The 25,601-nt window shown below is 42.1% G+C and overlaps 2 protein-coding genes and 1 long non-coding RNA gene across 5 annotated transcripts; 1 reads left to right on the top strand and 2 right to left on the bottom strand.

The window, feature by feature from the left end:
* Nucleotides 1–45: 45 nt before the first annotated feature.
* LOC133475310 (glial cell line-derived neurotrophic factor-like) lies at nt 46–4,227 on the top strand. Of its 2 annotated transcripts, none has more exons than XM_061767980.1 (2): nt 46–308; nt 1,728–4,227. In XM_061767980.1, the coding sequence occupies exons 1-2, from the start codon at nt 134–136 to the stop codon at nt 2,249–2,251; spliced, it is 699 nt and encodes a 232-aa protein (XP_061623964.1). In that variant the 5' UTR covers nt 46–133; the 3' UTR covers nt 2,252–4,227. The 2 variants fall into 2 exon arrangements, with proteins under 2 accessions (XP_061623964.1, XP_061623965.1); XM_061767981.1 differs by having other exon boundaries at nt 1,755–4,215.
* On the bottom strand, nt 2,821–12,156 carry LOC133475311 (uncharacterized). 2 transcript variants are annotated; one of them, XR_009787790.1, is made up of 6 exons: nt 12,058–12,156; nt 6,995–7,086; nt 6,788–6,836; nt 6,645–6,717; nt 5,698–6,467; nt 2,821–5,511 (listed from the first exon to the last, which is right to left on the bottom strand). It is a non-coding gene; the product is annotated as an uncharacterized LOC133475311 (long non-coding RNA). The 2 variants fall into 2 exon arrangements; XR_009787789.1 differs by lacking the exon at nt 12,058–12,156 and adding an exon at nt 7,587–7,894.
* Nucleotides 12,157–13,380: 1,224 nt separating this feature from the next.
* ndc80 (NDC80 kinetochore complex component) lies at nt 13,381–25,198 on the bottom strand. The gene is made up of 17 exons (XM_061767968.1): nt 24,398–25,198; nt 23,151–23,246; nt 22,721–22,804; nt 21,759–21,885; nt 20,362–20,528; nt 19,899–20,001; nt 19,731–19,820; nt 18,784–18,877; nt 18,535–18,635; nt 18,240–18,384; nt 16,723–16,928; nt 16,083–16,229; nt 15,916–16,002; nt 15,327–15,419; nt 15,115–15,245; nt 13,720–13,822; nt 13,381–13,625 (listed from the first exon to the last, which is right to left on the bottom strand). Exons 1-17 carry the CDS (start codon nt 24,403–24,405, stop codon nt 13,491–13,493), a joined length of 1,917 nt encoding a protein of 638 aa, XP_061623952.1. The 5' UTR covers nt 24,406–25,198; the 3' UTR covers nt 13,381–13,490.
* Nucleotides 25,199–25,601: the final 403 nt, after the last annotated feature.

Genomic DNA, 25,601 nt, shown 5'->3' with positions numbered 1-25,601 from the left:
AACTTTTTTTTATGATTATTTGAGGATTTCTTTTTTTTGGGGGGGCGGGTGGGGGGGGGGAAGCGCCTCTCTGTCAGATGAGAGAAGCCGGTTCCGAGGCGCGCCATGTCCCTCTGCCGGACCCGAGCGGACCATGACGCTATGGCATAGCCTGACCACTTGTTTGATCGTGCTGGGAGCCGTGCGCGCCCGCCCGGGCCCCCCGGGGGTGCTCGTCTCAGGAGAGGAGAGGCCCCTGCGCAGCCCTCCGCTCCGGATCCGCCTGTCAGTCACCTCGCAGGAGGACGCGGACGACCCGGGAGACGCATGTAAGGATGCGCGTCGGAGGCCATACTTTACTGGGGGAATGCTGAGAGAGTCTAGTAGTCGTACTAATTGCAAAGAAAATGTGACAATGCTGAGAGAAAGGCATAAGTGGGAATGCTGGGAGAGACATTTACACGCTTGCGTGTCCAAAGTATTTCCGGCAGAATGCTGAAAGGCAAGCATTCACAAAAAGACAAAACGTCACTTCAATAAAATGTTGTAATGCTGAGAGACATTTATGCCAATGTTAGTTACTATGGTTAAAAAAAAAAGAAACGAATGCTGAGAGAGATGCATTCATACTGATGATACTAAGGGTAAAAAAAATGAATGAAAATGAACATGCGGAGAGACAAATATTAACATTGTCGCATGTTGAAAGTTTTTCAGCCGGAATTCTGAGAGACAAGTGTCGACAAAATTGTAAAATTTGGTAATGCTGAGAGACAAGTATTCATGCTAATGTTACTATGGGGAGAATGCCAGGAGAAAAGGCATTTCACACAAATGTTACTATGGTTTAAAAACATTTTACCTGTCAAAAGTTTAAAAAAAAAAAAAAAAAAGTCAATGGGAATACTGAGAGACATTCATTCACATAAAAAAATGTGGGAAGGCTAAGAGAAGCATTGATACTGATGTTAGTAAGTGTGAAAAAAATGCGAATACTGAGAGATGAGTATTCCTACTGTTCATGTCTATTAGTATTTTAGTCTGAATGCTGAAAGAGAAGAACTCACAATACTATGGTTAAAAAAAATGAACGCTGAAAGATGAGCATTCACACCGTTGCACGTCCAAAGGATTTCAATTTGAATGCTGAGAAACAAGCATTCACATTATTGCTACTATGGTTTCAAAATTGCGGGAATGCTGAAAGACAAAATTTCAGATTCATGTGATTATGGAAAGAAAAATATTGGAATGCTGAGAGACAAGCATTCACAGATGTTTTGAAGTAAACAAATGTGGGGAGTGCTGTGAGTCAAGCATTCACACAAATGTTACTATGGTGGGAAACGGACAAGCAATTGCATTTTGTGTGTTCAAAGCATTTCACGATGAACGGTGAGAGACACACAATCCCACTGCGACTTGTCCAAAGTATTTCAGTGGGAATGCTGAGAGAAAAGCATTCACACGAGTCTTATTTCAAATATATATATATATATTTATGACGGGAATGCTGAGAATCAAGCATTCACAGTTGCATGATGCATGTCCAAAGTATTTCAGTGGGAATGCTGAGGGACCAGCATTCACACACTACTTAGTATGGTTAAAAAAAAGAAAAAAGAGGCTGAATGACAAAGATGCCCACTAATGGAACCAGAAATGCATGGGAATACTGAGAGACAGGCATTCATGGATGTAACTAAGCTTCCCACAACTGACATCATCTTGTTCTTGCTCTATCGAAGACACGCAATCATCTGTTTTGCCTTTAGACATCATGGAGGAGCGCATCCTGGCCGACTTCGACCAGGTGCTGGATTTGATCAAGGCGACCGTCAGCAGAATACCAGGTTCGCCCGGCGAGTCCGAGCAGAACCGCAGCAACAAGTCTCGCTCCAGGCGCGAGAGGACGACCGGGTCGAGCCAGAGGAGGGGCCCGGGCGCGAGGGGACGGAAGGCGGGCGGCGGGCGAGCTTCGGGCTGCGCGCTCCGGCAGGTCCGGCTCAACGTGACCGACCTGGGTCTGGGCTACCTCTCGGGTGAGGAGATGATCTTCAGGTACTGCGCGGGACCCTGCAGGAAGTCGGAGACCAACTACGATAAGATCCTCCGCCACCTGGCCCGACGCAGTAGGCTGCCCGCCAAGGATGCGCCGCCGCAGCCGTGTTGCCGCCCGGTGGCGTTCGACGACAACTTGTCCTTTCTGGACGATAACCTGATCTACCACACGCTCAGGAAGCACTCGGCCAGGAAGTGTGCTTGCGTGTGAGCAACTGAACTCGGACACTAAGGAGGTTTCGACACTCTGTGTGTGTGTGTGTGTGTGTCTACAGTATAACATGTATGTCACTGTCCAATGAAAAACAAGTATCTCCAAATTTCGTGTGTAGTTTCTTGTTAATCTAGGAAAACTGAGGCATTTTTGAAGGATGGAACCCATGCACAGTATTTCCAAATTCTATGGAGGCTGGGAGGTGGTTGGGGTTCAAGCTGAAGAAAAGATACGATTTTTTTATTTTTATTTTTATGATTGATGACGTCATGTGTATTTGAAAGACAGATAAACGAAGAATATGTTTTTGATTGAACAGCATGTCCATTTTGTTTGATCAGGAAATAATCCTTTTCTTTTTTTTTTTTGTTTCCTAAAAATACATGCGTTTCCATATATTATGTTTTTATCTGATACAAAATGTTTCAAAATGTCATACTTTTTCTTTTTTGTTTGATTTCAAAATTCAGTGATTTTGTTTTTTGGTTTGATGAAAATCATGCATTTCCAAATGTCTTTATTTTTGTGTTTTTATCCATCCTACATTTAGCCCCAGAGAAAAAAAGTTTTTATTTTTGTCTTTCAGAAAGATGAAGTTTGGAGATATACATTTTTTTTTGTTTACTGGACAGCAAGCATACAGTATGTATTTATGAAATAATGGCTGTATTAACTTATTTATATTTATTTTTGTTTTTATAAAATGAAAACATGTTATCTATTATTGTCTTTGTGCTAAAGGTAAGCATCCAGATGAAAAAGGTTTCAGTTCTCTGCAATGAAAGGCAGGCAAAAAACAAAATAACACAAAACATCTCAGATTTGTTTGACTTTTGGGAGAAAAGCAATGTGATCCCTCTGTTCTTGATTCAATGCTTCACAACTAAGTTACTAGAAAAAACTAAATCCCGTTCTCAACTGGGCTTTATTAGCGTTCGTCTCTGGAATAAACGCATCTTGTTTTCCATCAACAACGAGTTCACAATAAACACTCCCACCTGTTGGGAACCCTTTGATGAGGCCAAGCTGCCGCTTCTTCTGCTTCTACCCCGAACTTCAATAAAACAAAAAGCTGTTGCCAGCTTTTTCAAAAAATCAATCAATAAATAATGGTTGCAATGGCAGGTGTCCACCATTTGTTTATGACACTGTATGTTAAGAATGTCTGAAGACATGAAACCAAAATATTACATTTTTGGCCCATGTTGAGATCTCGGGTACGGTAACAAACACGCAAAATTTGAACGCGATCGGAATTCAACTGTGACCTCTGTTCTGCCCGCAAAAAAATGTCGGCTTTGACGATGATGAATCCGGTGGGCGGCTAACCTGCTCCAAAGATGGAATTAAAAGAGACGACAGCGAGACAGTGACCGACTGGTTAGCACATGCGCCTCACAGTTCTGAGGATCGGGGTTCAATCCCCGGCCCCGCCTGTGTGGAGTTTGCATGTTCTCCCTGTGCCTGCGCGGGTTTTCTCCAGGTACTCCGGTTTCCTCCAACATCCCAAAAACATGCGTGCTAGGTTGATTAAAGACTCTAAATTGGCCGTAGGTGTGAATGTGAGCGCGATTGGTTGTTTGTATATAGGTGCCCTGCGATTGGCTGGCGACCGGTTCAGGGTGTACCCCGCCTCTGGCCCGAAGGCAGCTGGGATAGGCTCCAGCACGCCCGCGACCCGTATGAGGAGAAGCGGCTCAGAAAATAGATGGATGGACAGCGAGACGAGGCAAGACGGGGATTATTGGCAAAAGTAATGAGTGCGGTTGATATTTGATCCGTGATTAGATCAGCTCAGCCACCTGAGCTCCGTCTTCTTGGAGCTAGTTTTGAAATCCGATCAACCATTAAGCTCATCGCATCACAAAAAACATTTTGCATTTTGGTTTTTATGAGAAGTTGTGTTTGGGACAGTCTGGCTAAGCAAAGCTGTTCACAGCTGGTGACTTGCGCCTCAAATGGAAATAAATAAATCATTGGAGCATCCCTGCTTTTTTGGGGGTTTTTGTTCTTTCAAGAAAAGTTTTAATTTTAGAAAATAATGTATTTTTCCAAGATGAAAATGGGCGATTGTTTAAAGGCATTTTTTATTTTATTTAGGAAAATTGTCATAATCTTAAAACAAGCTGATTTTTCAAGGAAATGTTTTTTTTTTTAAGTCTGTTTTTTTTTTTTAAATAAAGATAGCTGTAATCTTAAAAGAATAATGTATATTTTTTATTTCTGTGGAAGTTGATGCAAGTTAATGCTGGGGGGGAAAAAACGGTATTCGGAGAAATAAAGCAAATCCCAGAAGGGGGGGGAGACTAAAATCTAAATATTTAATAATATGGATGTGATATTGCCTTTTGCTTTACCTATAAGTGAAAGGGAAAAAAATATTAAGACCCAAAATCAGATTTAAAAAAAAAACAAAAAAATCTGAGATTTGATTTAATCACCGAGTGTAAAGACTGTAATGTAAGAAGGAGCATTATTGCAAGTCAGTGTGTAAAAGTGGGAGACAATTAGCGAGACGATCGTGTCGTTAGCGCAATAACTCTCTTACTCTTTTGTTCCGTGTCAAACGAGCTCGTAATGAACGATCACCTTTCTGTTAGCGGATCCCGTGGCCAACAGGCGCTAAAAATAGAGAATTTTATTTATACGAGCCAAACAAAAGTATACATTTGCATTTGAATATGTTTTGTACAGTGTCACTGAGTGGCCAAAAAGCCATCGATAAAGAAAATGAGTTTTAGCACACAAATAAGACTTGAAGGACAAAAAGAGGAACTTCCTGTAGCGTGTTCACAGTTGTTGTAGTGAGTCACAGTTGCAACCCTATCAGCTGTGAGGCATTGGACCGCACCATTAAATATTTACGCGAAACCCAACAATAGGTTGTGCTGGGTGTCAGTGTCACACCTGTGCTTTTAGACGTACTTAACTGTCATACAAGGGTAAAGTGAAGTTAATCACTGTGTAAAGAAAACGAAAATAAAGTAAAACTACTTGCCCTGCGGTCACTGATGGTGGAGTGGTACACTCGCCTGACTTTGGTGCGGGCAGCGTGGGTTCAGTTCCCACTCAGTGAATGTGGTGTGAAAGGTTGTCCGTGTCTATATGTGCCCTGCGACTGACTGGCGACCAGTTCGGGGTGTAGTCCGCCTTTCACCCGAAGTCAGCTGGGATAGGCTCCAGCGCCCCGTGATCCTAACCAGGATAAGCGCTGTTGAAAATGGATGGATGGGTGGATACTTGCCCTGTAAAGACAGCTGACAGACAAAGAGGGAGCAAAAAGCAGATCAGTACTGACACCTAGTGGGATCTTATAGGTATTGCCGGATAATTCCAGAATGTTTTCTAGCAAAAATAGTCGTGATCTGAGAATAAAGTAAACGGTGAGAATAACATTGTAGTTGTTTGTGCCTGTGCACCGAACAGCAGTTCAGAGTACCCACCCCACGCTTTTTGGAGTCCTTGGAGGGGGTGCTGGAGAGCCCGCCATCGTTCTGCTGGGGGGACTTCAATGCTCACGTGGATACAGTATACAGTACACAAGTATACACAATAAATGAACAAGTCATGTAAATAGACACATTGCTCCATCTTGTGATCGGATCGGATCGGCCCCAAAAATCCTGATCGTGTAAAGCCTAATTTGAACCCGTGACCTCAGGACTGTGAGGCAGATGTCGTCCACAGTGTCGCCATTTTTCAGGTCATTTACAGTAGGATATTTATTTGCATTGCGTGTATTCTGATCAGCCAGACCCTTTTCCTGTTGGGTTTTATTTTTGATTCTTTGGTTGTCATAATACTTTTCCCATGTGCTATAACTCCTCACTGAGCTGAAATCCCAAGCTTTCCAAAATATTGTGTGTGGAACTCTAACCTGTGGCACTTTTGGGACCCCAATGAAGTGTACCATGAGTAAGAGGCTCACTTGCTCGCGCGTGTCATCATCACGGCGGCCGTGCGGGAAAACACAAGATGGGATTTAGGAGGTTTCGGAGCCCGATAAAAGATTAGTAATGTGATGCACCCAGCACACGCTTGTCAGCGCATCGCCGCCGCCGCCGCCGCCGCTGTGCATTCCTCTCATGGTTTCCACATGTGGAAGCTGAGGTACAGAGTGGAACTGCTCTAATCTCCTCTGTAAACACTGGAGCGCTCCGTGTGTGTCCCAAGAGGCAAAGCAGACCTCCACCTCCCCATTCATCGCCCCTCTCTGAAGGAAAAAAAAATATGATGTGAACTTCAGAGGTGCTCAACCCCCACAATCCGAATAGTAATAAGCCAAGCTAATATTTGAATCCACAATGATGTAATTCTTCTGGAATAGTGTCAGGTTCTACTTTCTTGTCCAAGAATAAATCAGACCTCATTACGATACAAAACGAGTCACCTTGATGTTGCTTTAAGGCCACCGTACTTGCCATGGTTGAGGCCATTAAGTACGAAGTTGTGTTCAGGCCTCACTGGAAAGAAAATAATTAGTGTCTACTACAAGAACAAAGAGCAAATGAGATATAAATGTAGAATTCATACTTTTAAGATTAGAAAGCATGATGCACAAAGTCAATTCGCTGTACCCCACCTGAAAGAAAAAAATCCCTGATCAGCACCTTTATCCAGATCTGATTGTGAAAAATGTGAACATGTTCGCCTCTTCATTGGACAACTATACATACATAAGAGTACACCACCAAATGGAACGCAGAGCAAAATGGCAGAACACTCCAAAAGAGCACATACCGCTGATCCACGTGTTCATAAATCTGGTGACGGCAACGAGTCCTCTGACGACCAGCGTGTGTTTCGTTGGCCCGGCGCTTTCTCATCTTCATCTGTGGGAAAACAAACGGTGGGAAATCAGAATCGGTAGGAGGATGGTCGAAAGCGGGCGGTGGTTGCAGACAGTTGGAATGCAATAGGAAGAGGAACCAGCCATCATAAACCATCTTGATGAGTGATACAGTATACATCCAAAATTACACAGGAAGTCACACACACACACACACACTATAAAGAAAATTATATATTTACTGTACAATTTCACACAATTATTGATGTTAATGCGGAAAATGCTTATGATCGATGTCGATGTTGGGATTGTTTATGGTGTTGATGTCGAAAATGTTGATGATGTATTTTGGCTTCCTTATTTACTTACAAGATATCTTCAAGCTCTTAGAATATCTCAATCATATTCAAATTCATTGCATTGGATTTCATAAGATTGTGGAGGTGTACCGAATGTCGGGGCCGATGAGCGTGCACGGGAATCCTTTGAATCGATGAGGAAGGCGGCTAACCACGGAAAATTGTGTTAAGATTCTAAGAATACCTCCACGGGTATTTACGAGCTGCCAGTCCCCTGTCAGACATCTGTTTCACCTCCTGGCGGGCGAAGACACACTCAAATGGATCCCACCACTAAGACATTAAATGACTCACAGAGCAAAAACACGGAGCAAGCAGTTCAAACGTCACACACTCGCGACCTCGCCGCGACCTTTCCTCGTCGACAACCACCTTCTGATGACCCCTCGCGGGGACTTTGTGACCCCTGGCTAGGCGGAGACGGCGCGGAAGGAAACATGATATATGCCAGGATGGCTGGTCACATGTGTGGAACACACTCACACTCACACACGCACACACACACACACACGCACACACACACACACACACACACACACACACACCTCCTTCCGTGCTAGTAGTAATAGTTGTATAGCAACAGTTGCAGTACTTTTGTAGTAGATTTGTTTTTGAAGTAGTTAAGTGTCTTAGTATTAGTGTACTGCAGTAGAAGTTGTTGTATTAGTAGTACAAGTTATAGTCGTAGTATTAGTGGTTGTAATATTCCCAGTAGTTGTTGTTAAAAGAAACCTTAAGGGGGTTGTTGAGGAAACAAAGAACATGAAAGGCCTCTTTAGACTCCCGCGGTCGCGCGGCTGACAACGCCCGCATTGCATCACGTGACCGACGAACTGCCCCGCGCAGCACCTCTGCGTAGCTTGCCGCGCACACGACTAAAATAGTCGAACGCCGCGGAGATCATCTCTCGTGATTGGTCCGTTTCAGTCACATGCTGTGATGACGTTTTCACGATTTTGCAGCATAATTAAACGTATGATCTGGTCATCTAGGTCCATTTGCGCTAGCAGACACGGTTCCACGGTCGCCATTGTTGATGCTTTGTTCCTCGTTACTGAAAGGAAAGTAAAAACAGCTACCGGAAATGGCCCAAAAAATGTAGAGGTGTCCTAGCCAATACCGGCAGTAGAGACACCCTCGACTTGGAGGTGAACTGCAGTACATTTTGAAAACTGCGTGCGCGGGTTGCGCTCGAGTATCAAGGCAAACCCTAACCCTGTCATAACTGCGGGTTATGACAGCGCGGTCGCCGTCCGCGCGAGTATAAAGAAGCCTTAAAGAACAAGCCACAGTCAGAGTTTTATGTGAAATAAATTCATAAATGCCAACTTTAGCCTGACAAATAGCTTAATGCACACACTCATAAAATATCAACAGGAAAAATTGCAAGTAAAGAACAACGTTTAGCTTGATTAAAAAGATCAGTGAATTCTGGCTTCCCATAACGCTTTTCACTAACTACATTGCTTATTATAGTATTTTTTTCTGTTTTTCTGACAATTTTTTTTCCACCTGTTTTTCTGAGTAATTGTTTTAGTTGAAGGTGTGCGAGCAATAATCCGCCATGAGTGAGTCCGCAAAGAGTCACTTGCAGTTCGTAGGTTCTCGCGTGAGTTCGATGTGTCCCGATAACTCGGGGGAAAAAAAATAGTCAGAAAAACAGGTGGAAAGAATTTGTCTGAAAAACAAAAAAAACAAAGCCCTCAAAAAGATTACTCATAAAAACAGGATTTTTGTTTTGTTTTGTTTTAATCCAAGTGAATGCAATATGCTTCCGTACAATACGCTTCTGTACTACGGAAGAATTGCATTCCGTAGAATTGCATAGATGAAACTCGTACAGTTTTTTATGGCGGGGGTTTACTGTGTTTTATTTAGTAGTTGGTGTAGTGGCTACTAGACGTAGTAGTAGTATTAATGTGTTGGCTTCCTTATTTAGCGACACGAGTGGGTCAAAATATTACAAACATCTCTCAACGAACAAGCACAAGAATAAACACATTGTTCAATGAATACCTCTCTGACACACACACACACACACATGTGCATCGCGTGCGCCACAATAATAGGCAGGACATGTTTGCTTGGCCTTGCATTCATTCACATAAGTGATGCCATATGCTGGAAAGTGGACACTTTCTCACACAGATTAGCACGTCATTGACCTTCATGCCACGCCTCAACCTTTTCCAACTCCACAAAGCCAACAGCAGCTCAGTTTATCAACGTCAATATACAGTATAATTCATCTGTACCAGGGTCAAACTGAGGCCCTCAAGCAACCTTCCTAAACTGTACAGGCAACATATTTCCCCTGAAATATTTGCAGGCATTGGAAGTCTGTGCCTGTCAGGATGAGACTTCAATGAACTGCTCCAGCAGCCAAACTATTTGTTTCATTGCGCAATTCTCCTGTTTTCTGATTGCGTTTCACAAAAGTTCCGTGTTCTCTGTGTGCAGCTGTGCATTGTAACGTTTTACTCGGGGGAGACAGTAAAGAAAGTTGGAGCATTTTATGTCAAAAAGGCCACCACACGCTAAGGCTACATCTAATCTGTAACATATTGAGACACACACACACACAGTGGTTGATTTTTTTTACATCTGGCTGGATCTCCCTCAATGACAAAAGCACAAATAAATAAAAACATTACGTAAACATCTGGCTGCTGTCCCCCCGAAAGTAAAAAGTACCACACAGGAAGCTGCTGTGACATCATCCACACGACACAGGGCTCACAGGTGCAAAAAAAGTGCACACAATTTGTGTTTACATACAATATACATTTGTATAAAGATAGTGCACATGTATTGAACCTTTGCTCATTAGCGTAGCATACACGGAAAGTCCACTATCCCGTTTTCCAGGCTACTAATGTGCTTGTGCAAGTGTGACAAAATTGTCAGGTTTACATTTTTTGTATAAATTACAAAATATAATGTTAATATTACTGATGTCTATTTTAATCAATTGTATTTTCAGTTTCTCAATTATTTTGACAAATGATTCTTTGATTTTATTCATTTTAAGGCTCAATTAAATCATCATTTCTTACATTTCCTTATTTTAGTAATATAGTTGTGAAAATACATATCTATTCAAGGATGGCTATACGATCAAGATTGATTTGAAAATGTGCGTTAGTCTGCCCCAATCCATACGAACTACTAACGGATGTTGTTTCACAAAACAGCAAGCAAAACTGCTGCTGCTGCGGTGCGATTCATAGCCACAAATACTTGTTGAATGTGAACTCAAGTCCTAAGAAGTTGGGGATAGTCATTCTTTCTTGTGCTTGCTTTTTAAATGAGTGCACCACTGTGTGTGTGTGTGTGTGTGTTCTTTGTGTTTGCATGCAGTGTGAATGCTCAGCGCTGCATCTCATTAGCAGTTGCATCACAAAGGTCGACGTGGAGACTCGGCGGCTGTATCGCAAATGGAAATGCCATTGCAAAAGGACTGTTAACCCACTTTAGCTTTTGTCGCATCTGCAGAAGGCATTAGTGTACATGCTAGCGGTGACATGAAGACCCACCCAGGGCAGTTTTGACGACATATATATTTTTAAAAAACACACTTGACTGGGTTGAGATCGGATGGCAGTTAATGCTAAGTACCTATTTTTTCAAATGGTCAAAGGGTACTGTTTATGGACATATCGAATTGTAAAAAAAAAAAAAATAACCTTAGCCTTCACTTCATGTTCTGCTTGTTTGTCAATCTTGCTGCCTTCAGTTTTGTCTTCATTAACTAAAAAAACAGTCAATTGTTTGAGATTGGGTGACATTTTATGCACGGTAGCTATTTTGGGTTGCTCAAAAGTATTTGGACAAATTGGCACGATTATACTTTAGGTATTGCTTGTTTTTTAGTCTTACAGTCTTCACTTTCTATGTTCACGATAAAAACATTTAATGCAGAGTATCTGCATGATATAGCCTTCAATGGCAGATTCAGGAAGCAACTCAAGACTTTAAAGGCAAATGTTCTTCTATGCCCATTGGCCATGCTTGTAAGATTTAGTCAAGATTTCTAAAGTCAAGAAAGCAATTCAAGACTTAGTTGAAGGCAAACCAAGATAATATTCTGCAATGGTAGAGTCAAAAAGCAACAAGACATTTTGAAGGCAAACAATATAGTCTTCAGTGGCCTGATCTAAAACTCAATGAGCAAAAAAAACAAAAGTGAAGCCAGAGCCACAAACAAGCGGACGACAATTACGTCCAATACCTTTGAGCCCCTACAAAATGGAGTTTCTCAAAATAAAATGGCTGTCCTTCCTAAATGATAAATGCAAATGTTTGCAAAGCATCATAAATACAAATTGAAAGTCAACATTTTATCAACATGCCCCCCCCACACACACACACACACAGAGTGGAAGTTATCCATCACTTTTTTTCTTCGTCGCTCCCCACGGAGCCCTTCACCATCACTTCATTACATCTGTCAAAACAATTGTTGCACTTTCTAAATGTCCCCCAACCCCACCCGCTTTCACACACTTCCTGAATTGACGCAAGGTCAATTTCCCACGACAAAAACAGAACGGCAGGCTAGATCAGCACGCTCTACACAGCTCAGCATGACAATTCTTGACAAAACAACCATGCTGCTTTTTTGTCTTAAAGTATACAATAGGTTTAAATCGTACCTTGAAATGACAGCTTGTAAACCACTTGGGTGCTACAATCGCCTGTAACACACTGGACCCAGGGACGAGGGACCGCTCGACTGCAAAAATCCACAAATAATTGACATTATAATTACATTGGGGGGGAGGGAAAATAACCCCGAAAATTCTTGAATAAACAGGAATATACAATAAGCGTTTTCTCCCCCCAAAACATATTTAGAAATCCATGAATAGGTGAATCCGCGGGTGCTGAACCACACATATGCAGGGGTCCACTGTAACTATCCATCCATCCATTTTTTGAGCCGCTTCTCCTCACTAGGGTCGCGGGCGTGCTGGAGCCTATCCCAGCTGTCATCGGGCAGGAGGCGGGGTACACCCTGAACTGGTTGCCAGCCAATCGCAGGGCACATAGAAACTAACAACCATTCGCACTCACAGTCATGCCTACGGGCAATTTAGAGTCTCCAATTAATGCATGTTTTTGGGATGTGGGAGGAAACCGGAGTGCCCGGAGAAAACCCACGCAGGCACGGGGAGAACATGCAAACTCCACACAGGCGGGGACGGGGATTGAACCCCGCACCTCAGAACTGTGAGGCTAACGCTCTAACCAGTCGGCCACCGTGCCGCCACTGTAACTATATAACATTCAAATTTACACCTATGGATTAATTAGTCTTCAATGAACATAACATGCATATTTTTGGGAATGTGGGAGGAAGCTGGAGCACCCGCAGAAAAGCCACACAAGCACAGAAAGAACCTGCAAACTCCACACAGGAAGGCCCGAGCTGAGATTCCAACCCAGAAAGTCACAACTATGAGGCAATCGTCTGCCTCACAGTTCTGAGGACCGGGGTTCGAATCCCCGCCCTGCCTGTGTGGAGTTTGCAAGTTCTCCCCGTGCCTGCGTGGGTTTTCTCCGGGTACTCCGGTTTCCTCCCACATCCCAAAAACATGCGTGGTAGGTTGATTGAAGAATCTAAATTGCCCGTAGGTTGAACGTGAGTGCGAATGGTTGTTTGTTTCTATGTGGCCTGCGATTGACTGGCGACCAGAAGATAGCTGGGATGGGCTCCAGCACACCCGTGACCCTCGTGAGGATAAGCGGCACAGAAAATGGATGGATGGAAGGACGTTTGACTAAAGTCTCATAATGTTCCATTTGAATACAAATGAAAAATTCCTCTGGATTCACCACCCACAAAAAAATGATGAGGCCCAGAGGAATTCATCAGCGACAGATCCATGAAATGAAAATAAAAGGAGCATTCACATTGGTGTGTGCTGTCCTCTTAAGTGTGGTGAGGCTGAAAAACCCAAACTCAGATACAGATATCATATTTCAAACTCTTTATTAATACAAATTGAACAGTCAACAGAACACACAAAACATCAAAAACACTTGAAGCGCCAAAAAAAAAACCCTCTAAACTGGTGACTTAACTTTAGTTTTTTGCTTTTTTAACCTTCGACCTGAAGTACTTTAGCATCTCCTTCAGGTCCTTCACGGCCTTCTCGTCGTCCTCCATTGCCTTCGCAAACAGGTGCGGCATGTGGCTGTGCACCTCCAGCAGAAAATTCTGCGGCACAAGACAGCACTTAAGACACTGGCGCCGGCTTCCAAGGTGTGCTAAAAGGATCAAACTTGCAAATGCAGCAACACGAGCGAGTTACCTCGGTTTTGGACAGGTGGTCTGCTGCCGTGGTGAAGACGCTCGTGAGGTTGTTGGCGACAGTTCGCCTCTCCTCTGTGGTCTCCAGCAGAACCAGATGGTACCTCAAGGACACAAGTGTTTATTTAAAGGAAACGTTTTGGAAAATGTACTTTTCAATTTCTTGTACACAAATACACTCGTTGGTTCCTGCCCACCAATTAAGTGTGAAATTGAACAAAAAAGTAAATGTCTCTTTTCTTGTGGCTTGTTTCTGAAAGTGTGTCCTGTCCGTAAGTGATCCCTTCTCTCCAGTTACATAATAATTGCCTCCACACTGTGTTTCTCTACCCCATGACATGATAGCGATCATTATGTCACGGGGCTGGGAGAAGATCCAGAGCTACTTTCAAGTTCCAGCCAGACTACAATGTCTGAAACACTACCATGCAGAAACACCAACAGTACATTCCCCACAAGTGCGATGCCCCTCCAGGGTTTTCTTGTATATAAAACGAACGCAATAGCACTTTACATAAACTGTATTAAGTCACTAAACTCACCTTTTGGCAATTGCACACGAAAATAAATGTAAGGGACTACAGTAGACCCATGCATAATCGGGGTTCGGCACCTGTGGATTCACCTATTTGTGGATTTCTTTTGTCCTGCCTGCTTTTTTTTCCATTTTTCTTAGATTTTTTGGGGGGAACCAATCCCGAAAACACTTATTGGCAGCTTATCCCCGATGATTCAAGAATCTTTGGTGTATATATATTTTAAAAAATACATTATTTTCCCAGTGCAATTGTACTGGGCATCAACGATCTGTAGATGTTTGATATTCGCGGTCTGGTGTGGTGGGGGGTGTTTTTTTGTTTTGTTTGCTTTAAATCCTTGTTATTGTAGAGCGGATCTTTTATAAATAGTGTAATGTACATTGATTGATAAAAAAAAAAAAAAAAAAACAGTAATGCGCACATATTTTGACCATACTTAAAATGGCATTCATCTGGTTAGGATGTGTGCAGTCCTGTGGCCTCCTGGTAGCACTCATGAAAAATGATTGCCCCCTCCGTCACTTAAGTTGCTCATCCCTGATTTAAACTCTGCACATGCTGGTAGGTCAAATATGAAAATGCTAATAACCAAAAGGACACCTGCAATCTGACGAGATCCAAGATAAAAGCCATGTCAAAAATTCTACCTTCACAAAGATAATGCTTTCTGTTTTATAACACTTTTTGTATTAATGTATAAACGTGTATACGTGAAATAGAATTGATTGAAACTGTTTGAGAGGTGTTTCGAATATTGTTAAATACCTATAAATTCAATAGTGTTGTTCAAAAGTGCGCCTCGACTTTGACACAGCTCTTGCAAACCTAATCAAGTGTCCACCGTGCGAGCCACTCACTCTTGCTGCAGCGCCTTATGCTGCTGCACAGCGTCGTCATAACCACAGTTGACCTTCTCCTCAAGCAGATTGCGATTACTCTCGACCGTCTCCAACTCCGCTGCCCACTCTTGGGTCTCTCGGGCCAGCTCCTGCACGTACAAAGCCGAGTATAGCCCATAGATCAGAAGGCGCTTATTACATCTGTTCGAAGTGGCCGGTGGAATTCATACCTTCTGGCTGGCCTCCAAGCGCTCATCTACCTTGCGGATCTGCTCTTTCAGCTGCTTTAGGTCGTTCTCCTTGTCCAAGATGTTGGAGTTCAACTAAAGCAGGAATGAAGGAGCTATTACTCAATGTGTATCCTCAACACTGCTACATTATAAAGTAGTAGTTTTAGTGTACTGTAGTCCCACTGACAGAGGACGAACCTTTTGCTACCATGAGATAACATTTGCTGGGAAAGTTCAACGTTGACATTTGAGGGCAGGCAGCGTCACACATTTGCATGATCCAAGATATTTTTATTTTTGCTTTGGATTTTGGGGGTATTTTTTTTTATGTAGGTTATTTTTGGGGTATTTAAATAAAAATATGTTTTTGTGTTAAGGGAACATTTATTGAATGTTTCTTTTAAACTCTTTCGGTATTTAAAATGTTCAGTGTTGGTTATCTCGTGCACACCGCACACAACAAGAGCAGTAAGAACACATCCATTTTTTTCATCATCATGTGTGAGCTCGCTCACATTTGAAAAATGAGTTTAGATCAGAAAATAATGTTTGTAGCCCAACAAAAGGCGTGAGAAACGGTTTCTTTCACCTGTTCACAAGACTCCTCCAGGCTGAACTTGGCATTGGACAGTCGGCTGCGATCCTCCTCCAAGTCAAGGATTAGCTTTTTAAGATGCTACAGAGTGACACGCAAAGCCGTTAAGGGCAAAAGTAACGTAGACCAAAGTATCACATGGGAGCGAATCCATTGAGTACCTGTGTCTGTGACTTGAGCTGGATGTTCCCGGGTCCACATTCAAAAGGCCTGAGTTCAAAGTCATGGCCACAGGCATTCTCAGCAGACATCGGTATCAGCTTCAACTTGCGAGCCAGCTTGTGGTACTTGTTAAGCTTCAACTCAGCCTGGAATACAGAAAAGGAGAGACTTTGTTGATTTTGGCAGTGACAGCAAGTCACAGCTTTCATATCAGATGGAAGCCAATCGTCATTTATGCGGATGGCTGCATATTGCTGGGCTTGGGAAAACCACCGGCGCAGGCGAATGAACGGTGACGTCGCCATTCTTACCGGGTCGTCGCGTGAGTTGATTACCACTCTTACGTTTTTAATTGATTGCACATTTAAAAAAAATACATCATCAAACTGGTAACATTTCATGCTTGACATGGTTAGCGAGCTGGAGGTCTTTCTTTGGGCAGACGTCCAAGGAGGCAGGTGTTGGGAGGGAGGGAGGCTAGATACAAATCTTGCTAGCAGTTTGAAAAATGCATGTTGGACTTTCTCAGGAATTGATCGCAACTGGACTGTTGCGGTTGTCTCAGAAGTTTCAGCTTTCATCGGAGCCGCACACTGAACCTTTGAACACCTGATGTGTGTCGTCACTGAACAGGAATACCTTCTCTTTCACTTTGGCCAGCGTGATCTCCTCGCTCCACTTGTGCTGCTCGGCTTGCTCCAGAGACTTGCCGTGACTGGCGATGGCCTGCAGAAGCTCCCGCTTCTCCTGGTTGATCCTCTCGATGTCGGCCGGTGTGTACTTTTGGTTTTCCAGGATCTTTTGCAGCTCGGCCTGCTCAACATTCAGAGACTCCAGAGTGTTGACTGAAGAGCGGAAGGATAAAATGAAGAGTTGAATGAAATGTTCATTTATTTAAATGGGTGAAAGCACTTCTGCTTATTTTGGTTTCAATTGCAACTGGCAAATTAGTAGGGTCTGGATTGCGAGTGACCTCCATTGGTTGGGTAATGAGGTAGGAAGGAGTAAAATCCCTTCTGCATTTATCCTTCTCAACATAAGCATAACCACACATTGTTTAGATCGGTGTTTATTTTACAATACAAAGGTCTCACGGCCCACTACCAAAAATGTCACAAAAATTATAAGAGGGCTGTGCGGGAAGAAAAAAAATAATAAATAAATAAAAATCGGCTAACTCTGCCGCAAAAAATTCTGCCTCGAGGAGATATCGATAATAATTTGCGCTACCCGGAACCATTTGGCCACTGTCCATGTTCACCACACGGACATTTGTTGCAGATGGACGCACTGTTGGGCCAGTAAAAGAAATTGCCAAAAATGACAGAGGAGCGTCTGTAAGTGATTTTTAAGACACTATTAGCATTATTACTATAATGTAATATAACATGTATGACTGACCTGATTGGTAGTTATCGTTTTCTGGTGCGCAGGGTTACTAGAAACTTCAATTCTTGGTGTTCTTAAGGCAAATGTCCTTTCTTATTCTGTTTTAATCAATAACCTGCAGTGCTATGCTAAGACATTACAAACTCTTGTTCCATGTGCTCCCCGTCTCTGCATGCCTCTGGTCACTGGAGTAGATATATTAAAAGATACATTATTTGTTGTAAAGAAATCATTTTCCCACTCTTTCATTTGAAACTGTACTTTGACTTTATCTATACGGTATTAGTATGCAACTGTGTAGCATTTAGCATTATTCCAAAAATGCATTTGTAGAACTATACTGATGTACTGTATATGCCGGCCACTATGTCACTGGCGTGGATACAGTATAATAAAACATACATTTGTAGTAAATAATTTACCCGTTATTTCATTTTAAACTGTACTTGAAGTTTATATATACAGTATTGGTATGCACCATTTAGTATTATTCCAAAAATGCATTTGTAGGGGAATAAATATACTGATCCTCCTCAGCTGCGGTTGAGTAGATAACCCTGGCCACTACAGTATGGAAATAAGGTAAATTATTATAAATTACAATACATACTGTATTACATTAAGTAATGCAGTTTATCTGTGCAAAAACATTGGGAACATTATACGGGAAAAATGCATTTGTACAAATAACAAAAAAGGCTGTTACACTCTACAGGTAAGTCGAAAACAAGGAGGAGAGAGGGTATTTTGATGTGACTTCCATTTACCAGCAAGGTTGAGCCCATCGTGCAGCTCCAAGTCCTTTTTCTCCAAGTTTGCTTGGAAAGTCTCCAGATTGACGTGATATTCACGCAGCTTCTGGAGGTCCAACTGCAGCTTCATCTTCTCCATCCTCTTGGCCTCGAGACGGTCCTGCTGGGGGAAAGGGATGCGTTTGCTGGTCATCTTGATAAAACTGCAAATCAACTTTCAGTCACTATTGCCCGTGATCATATACTTGATGAAACATTCCATACATGAAATTGAAGTCACAATCAAATGTCTTAATTGTGTGATAATGACCTTTTTGTTTTCCTTCTCCAGTCGTTGTACCTCTTCCGTCAGCACCCTGTGCTTCTCCTCCATGGCAGCCAGCACCTCTTCGTCATAGTTGCACATCTTCTCTGCGAAAGCACGCGCACAAACGCACATGAAGACACCGACCCAATGCACGCACACGATCAAAGACACACCAACACACACATACTGAAACATAACATCCGATTTCGCAAATATAGATACAGTGATCTAATTGCGTCAAAAAGAGCTTACTGAGCTCCGAAATGAAGGCCTCGTCGTCCTCCTCGTAGGTGTCCACGCCCTGCATGAATTTGGCGTATGCAGTTGCTGTGTTTTCGAGGAAGAGCTGCGGACGGGAGAGCGTTTTCCATGAATTAATCACAGCGCGCAGCGGAGATGGTAGCCGACTGTTAATAAGTTCGCCTCCTGGGATCTAAATCAGTGAATGGATTTGTAAACATACAGCTCTTCTATTGGATCTTAAGAGGACGTAAATGAGTTCTCCAGTGGGTAGCACGGTGGGGCAATTGGTTAGCAAGTCTGCCTCATAGTTCTGAGATTTTGGGTTCAAATCTCACTCGATGTCTTCCTGTGTGGACTCCCCTTCGCTTGGGTGGCTTTTCTATGGATACTCTTGCTCCCTCACACACTCCAAAAACATGCATGTTAGACTCGGAATTCGGAATGGGCAAAGTATGGCTTTTCTTTGGAGTGGGGAGGGCTAAAATTGGTGAATTAAAATGTATTATTATTATTATTATGTTTTTATTATTTATTTATTTACATTTATTTTGTATTTATTTGGCTCACTAAATTGTTATTTTTATTGTCTCTTGGTAGCAATATGTATGTATACAAAAATACTGGTAAAATAAAACGTGTCATTAAATAGATTTTTTTTAATTTTGAGAAGAATTAATTCTTTTATCAAACTGAACTATTTTGTACCTGACACATCTATCTTGTCTTACAAATAAAATACGGCACTTGAGTACAAGTTTGCCCAACCCTGCTCTAAACTGTTCATAGGTTTGTGCCCGGGGATTGACTGGCGACCAGTCAAGGGTGCACCTCCCCACCTCTTGCCCAAAGTCAGCTGGGACAGGCTCCGGCTCACCCACAACCCTAATGGGGACATGAGCTCTAGAAAACGGATGGCTGTATGAATTGTCCTGTCAGTAAAAATCAAAGTAGCGTACCCTGTTGTAATCTGCGCTGTTATCAATGTTGTCCCCTTCTTCGCTGAAGTCCATGAATAGAAGATCTTGGTGGGTCTGGCTTGTGAGGTTCTGGCGACACGGAGCAGAGATGTCATCTAAAATTCCAAATACCCAAGGAACCTTTTCCTTTTCTTTAAATACAACCACCTTGACAGTGTCAATCAACCACATGAGGGCGCCCAGCGCCTGAGGCCAGGTGTGGGGAGCGCCCACGGAATACATAGAACTCTTGGACAGGACAAACGGATATCTGCAACACAAAAAAAGAAATGAAAGAAAAAGAGACGAGAGGAGGAGGAGGAGGAGGGGAGCGAGAGAGACGTATTTAGCAAAGTCTGGTACGGAATATCCAGAACGTTCGGAGCATTACTCCCCCCGCAGTTTAAAACTGCTTCCCAGGTATCACATTGTCAAAATACATACTCCAACGAGACTTCATCACCGAGCCACCAAGCGCAATAGAAGATAGATGGAAGGATGGGCGGGCAAAGTCCATTTTTCATCTTGTGTCCCCTTCAATGTATGGCACTAGGTCATATACTGCCATGCAATTCTAAAAACAAACTCACAGAGGGGAACTGTTTCGAAGACAGAAAGGACATATAGCAACCTCAACGACTTGAGGAGAGCTGGAACCTCCTCCTCCACTTTGGAGTTCGGCATTTCAAAAGTGGGGTCCAGCTGACGATAGATGAACTCAAAGATCTTGACAAACTCCTTGGTGGATGGTGACTGGAGGGTCTTGGGTGACACGTTGTAGCCCTGGTCTGTCAGAAACTAATTCACAGGGAACAGCAAGTCATTAAATAATACAGCATCATAGCTTCAATTGAATAACACAGCATTAATGTTATCATCACTTACAGTAGATAACAGCAGTGGCATTTTGTGGGGGCGGGGGGCAATGGGTGCTCTGGCACCTGCCGCTTTTCCCCTTGATACTCAAAGTGGCCTTTTATCATTTAATAAAGTTATAAGCGTTTGACTAAGCAGGTGTGTGCATGACAGAGGGGAGGGCAGCATGAGCTGCGCAACGTGTCGGAGCCACCGTAAAAAAGGGTAAGCAATTTACCGCCCATACATATACACTGTTACAGTCATTAAAAGAATCATTACAAATCAAACAGTCGTTATACGCATTTCCGAACTGCTCTTGAACGTATCACCTATGGCGCACACACAAGCAGGTGTTTCAACAAACACAATAACGTGTGGCGGCAGAGCTGGTCTAATCTTCAACAAACAGGTCATGTAAATTGAGTCAAACTGCTTCATGTCGATAATTTATGACAAATTGCTAACGTAAACGTTAAGGGATAATGTGGAGTGAGCCTCTCACCATTTTAAGTCCACCGAAACATACCACTCCGTGGTCCAGCCCTTTCAGATCAAAAATTAAGAGCATTTTGATACAATGTCATGAAGTCAAATCAAAGCCCTAAGCTCAGGCTGATATTATTACCTACCTACCGAACTTGCTGGCTATTTCAGTGCAGAAGAAAAAAGTCAATAAAATAAAATCCTTATATTCTGCACACTCCTTTGCACATACTGTAAGGTATTTGGGAATTATTGATCCTGGTCTCATGGGCCGTTGTTGCTAGTTGTGGTTGAAAAATTTTATATATATAAAAAAATTGGCCATTGGACATTGAATTAGCTTGTGCATCATCACTGTCATTGTGTTTTAACTCTGCGGCGGTTGTGCACTGTTAATTACTGTAATGCATTTTCTCCTCTATGAGAATGGTGAAGTAAAATCAGTCAAGATCAAGAGTGTTATGAATGTATTGTTGAGATTATATTGTATTATTGTAATACCGGACTGTTTAAAAAAAAATAACATGTAATTAAATAAAAAAGGACATAGCAAATTTGATTGCTCTAGTGGTTGTACAATTAGGAAATGGATCGCAGTGCTGGGTAATATATGCCTTACTATTTGGGAGCTGATCCGTGTATGTGGTGCATACAGTGGAGTGGACATGCGGCCAAACCCAAACCTACCTCATGCAGCCGTCTGATGCACTGCTGAACGTAAGCTTTGTCGTGCAGAGGTCGCGCATCTTTGAGCTTCTCGGGCCCGCCAAAGCCATAAATGGAGCTGCTGCGCGGCATGCTGGCTCCACTTGTACTGCACTCAAATATAACAATAAATATATATTTACACATACACACGTATTAGAGGTGCAACAATTAATCGACAACTACGCATCCATCCATTTTCTATCGCTTATCCGAGGTCGGGTCGCCGGGGCAGTAGCTTTAGCAGGGACGCCCACACTTCCCTCTCCCCAAGCACTTCCTCCAGCTCTTCCGAGGGGATCCCGAGGCGTTCCCAGGCCAGCCGAAAGACGTAGTCTCTCCAGCGTGTCCTGCGTCGTCCCCCGGGGTCTCCTCCCGGTGGGACGTGCCCGGAACAACTCACCGGGGAGGCGTCCGGGAGTCATCCGAATCAGATGCCCCAGCCACTTCATCTGGCTCCTCTCGTACTCGGAGGAGCAGCGGCCCTACTCTGAGTTCCTCCCGGATGACGGAGCTTCTCACCCTATCTCTAAGGGAGAGCCCGGACACCCTGCGGAGGAAACTCATTTCGGCCGCTTGTATCCGAGATCTTGTTCTTTCGGTCACGACCCACAGCTCGTGACCATAGGTGAGGGTAGGAACATAGATCGACAACTAATCATTGTCAAATTGATCGATAATCAAATCCTCGGAATTTCAGCCTCCCAACATTAAATATAAAGTTTTATATAGAACACTTAATATTTATGATAAAAATAAAGCAGACTGATTGTCTTTTGGTTTCATCAAAATAAGACATTTGCAAAGATATTTCACTTTGCAAAATAATTATTCAAATTAAAAATGTAGAATTTATTCAGTTCCCTTCTATAGAATCAGATAGAGGCAGTACATTTTCTTTAAGTAAACGCTTATTGTTGACATCTTTTCCATTGTTGTCATACCGTTGACCAAAGAAGCTTGTCCGCTGCTCAGATGTCTGCGACAGTGGTTTGGACATGCTGAGCTTTCCCATTGAAGGCTTTTCACTGTCAAAAAAAAAACAAAACCCAAAGATGTTTAATTGCCATTTACATTTTTTTTCTGTTTCAAGAAAGATTCCCCAAATCAACTTGTAAGTTGTAACACAACATTGCAAGCAATACAAAAATATATTCATGCTGGCTGAGAGGCAAACAAAATGACAAAACTGAAAACTAGGGTTGAATCAGTTTAACAATGAATAATGATAACATTCTGTACTATCATTTGAAACAGTCAATGACAGCCAAATAGTGGACTAAGTAGTTGTCTTGCAGTTTCTCCTATCTTTTCAACAACGGCGATATCTCCCGGTCGTAGAACTAAGCAGTTTCTTTATGAAAAAGAACCAACCTGCGGGGAGTTGTGTATGCCGTGCTCATCCTATTAGAGTTTTGCCCTCGCATGGGCAGCTCAGACTGCCTGCCTGCGGCTCTGCTCATTCTTCCACTGCTCCCAAAAGTCACAAAAACAAATAAAAGAACATTGAATATGTTTAAGTACACAAATACTGAAACATACAGAACAAAACCTGTTAAAATGTATCTGGCTTCTTTAAAAAAAAAAAAAAAAAGTAACAAAGGACAAATCAAATCCATTTTATTTATAGAGCACTTTTAATACATTCAAATGCAACACAAAATGATTTACAGTAAAGAAAACTGACAAAAAATTACAAGTATACAATACAAATACGTCATTATTGTATTCAGTTAAATTTTCAAGTATCTGGACTTTGATTATTTATTTCCTTTTAAAATTTTCTGTCAAATTTGTACTTGGTCCCCTTACATTCTAGAAACAGATAATTAGCAAACTAGGCTCGCTACTTTTTCAACGACACGTCACGTAAAAACGATGTAAATAGGTGAATTGGGATTGACATCTTTATTAATTGACATCTGAATGTAAAAATATATTTGAATTTTGATTGACATCTGAATGTAAAAATATAGGATTTGAATTTTGATTGACATCTGAATGTAAAAATATAGGATTTGAATTTTCATTGCAGATAAAATAAAAAATAAACATAACAACAACATAAAATAAACATTCACTTAGAAGTTTCAAGTTTATTGGACTTCATTTGCAAACTAAGAAATTCAATTTCAAATGATACTGTTCAGTTTTTAAATGCAATATTTCAAATTAAACAATACTCATTCAAATTGTTGTTCAACATCAGTTTTTTTTTAATGCACTTATTCAAGTTTAGCATTTAAAAGTAAAATATAAATGATTCAAATTCAGTTAAAAGGTGGCACATATTTCAACCCATACAGCACGTATGTCCGTTTTGGGGGATTTCGTAACATATCAGCACTTCTGCTTTCACCAGTCTTTCTTGTCGCAAATAATGGCAGTTTTATTAGTAGTGTGAATTAGTGTGAGTACAGTACTTTGGCCACCTCTGCCTAAGAGTTAACACTCGCTGTCGAGAGCTATAAATTGGTTAACGTACAAGTGAAGCCATTACGACGTTTCTTGTATTGGCAATATCGAAAAGGCAGGCGAAAAAAAAAGAGACAAAAATTCCGTCTTGCGAATGGGTACTTGAACGTATTCCAGCCGGAATTGACAGTAAATTCGATACATACCGCTCCATGTTGTTATTTTTTCTTGCGTCAACGTAAAGCAATGGAGACCAACTGAAATCGCAAAAACCGCCAATGGCTTACCAATGGCGGAGATGTGACGTCATCGCACGACGGCGAGTCACTTGGGCAAAAAAAGACACAAAAGCGCGCACACAAACACACGCGCTGAGTATTTTGATCATAATTTTTTTTTTTTACTTTAAATTTTCATACTTATAACGCATTGTGAGTGAAGTAAACATTGAAGTTAAATGAACATAGACATGGAACCGTGTTCAGTTGGTTCTTCATTTCCTAGTGTGGCTCTATAATCTCGGTTTGAAATTTGCTTTGCGCTTTCGACTGGCGCGCAATTAACTATATCGCACAACGTCGTAAGAATAGGCCTACATTTGTTTTTATATATTATATATATATGGCGACCAGTTCAGTGTGTACACCGCCTCTCGCCCGAAGATAGCTGGAATAGGCTCCGGCACGCCTCCGACCCTCGTGAGGATAAGCAGTATGGAAAATGAATGAATAAATGATATAGGGCTGTCAATCAATAATTGTTTTAAAGTCATATTAATCACACTTTTCATTAATCACAGGCACCAAATAGTACCACATTTTGCTTTCGATGGCATTTTAAACCTTTTAAGCTAAATTTCCCGCCGAGCACCCTGTCGGAGTCTTCTGACTCATTTTTGCACTGGTGTAAGCGTTGACCTGATCACTGACCTTAAAGCAACCTGCACCGCATTTCAGAGATCCATATGCAGTTAAGGTAAAAGAGCGTAAATGGTCAAAATAAACTGTGATTTTTTTTTGGGGGGGGGGGGGGGGGGGGGGTGATTATTCATGATTTAAGACTTTAATTTTGACAGCCCTAATATACATGAACGTGTATGTATAAAATGTGTACGCATGTAAGCCCACATTTATCGCGTTGGTTACGTTCGAGAAAATCCCCGCAATAAATGAAATCCGTGGCGTGTACTGACCAATTACTATATCTTCATTTATATATTTCAGTAGTGCGTGAGAATTTCAGTTGTGTGAAAGGTCATCCTGAATTCTCTGACGGGCAGCCCTTCTTCAGACTATGTGGTAACATAGCACAAGAAAGCATGCTCAGTTACTGTCGTACAAACTATTTTTCATTGGTTTTAAAGTATTTTTCTTACAAATAGTGATAATGACAATGGCGCATAATGTAGAA

The sequence above is a fragment of the Phyllopteryx taeniolatus genome, chromosome 3, assembly GCF_024500385.1.
Source record: "Phyllopteryx taeniolatus isolate TA_2022b chromosome 3, UOR_Ptae_1.2, whole genome shotgun sequence".
Lineage (NCBI taxonomy): Eukaryota > Metazoa > Chordata > Actinopteri > Syngnathiformes > Syngnathidae > Phyllopteryx > Phyllopteryx taeniolatus.
This window is presented reverse-complemented; position numbering and strand designations above follow the sequence as displayed.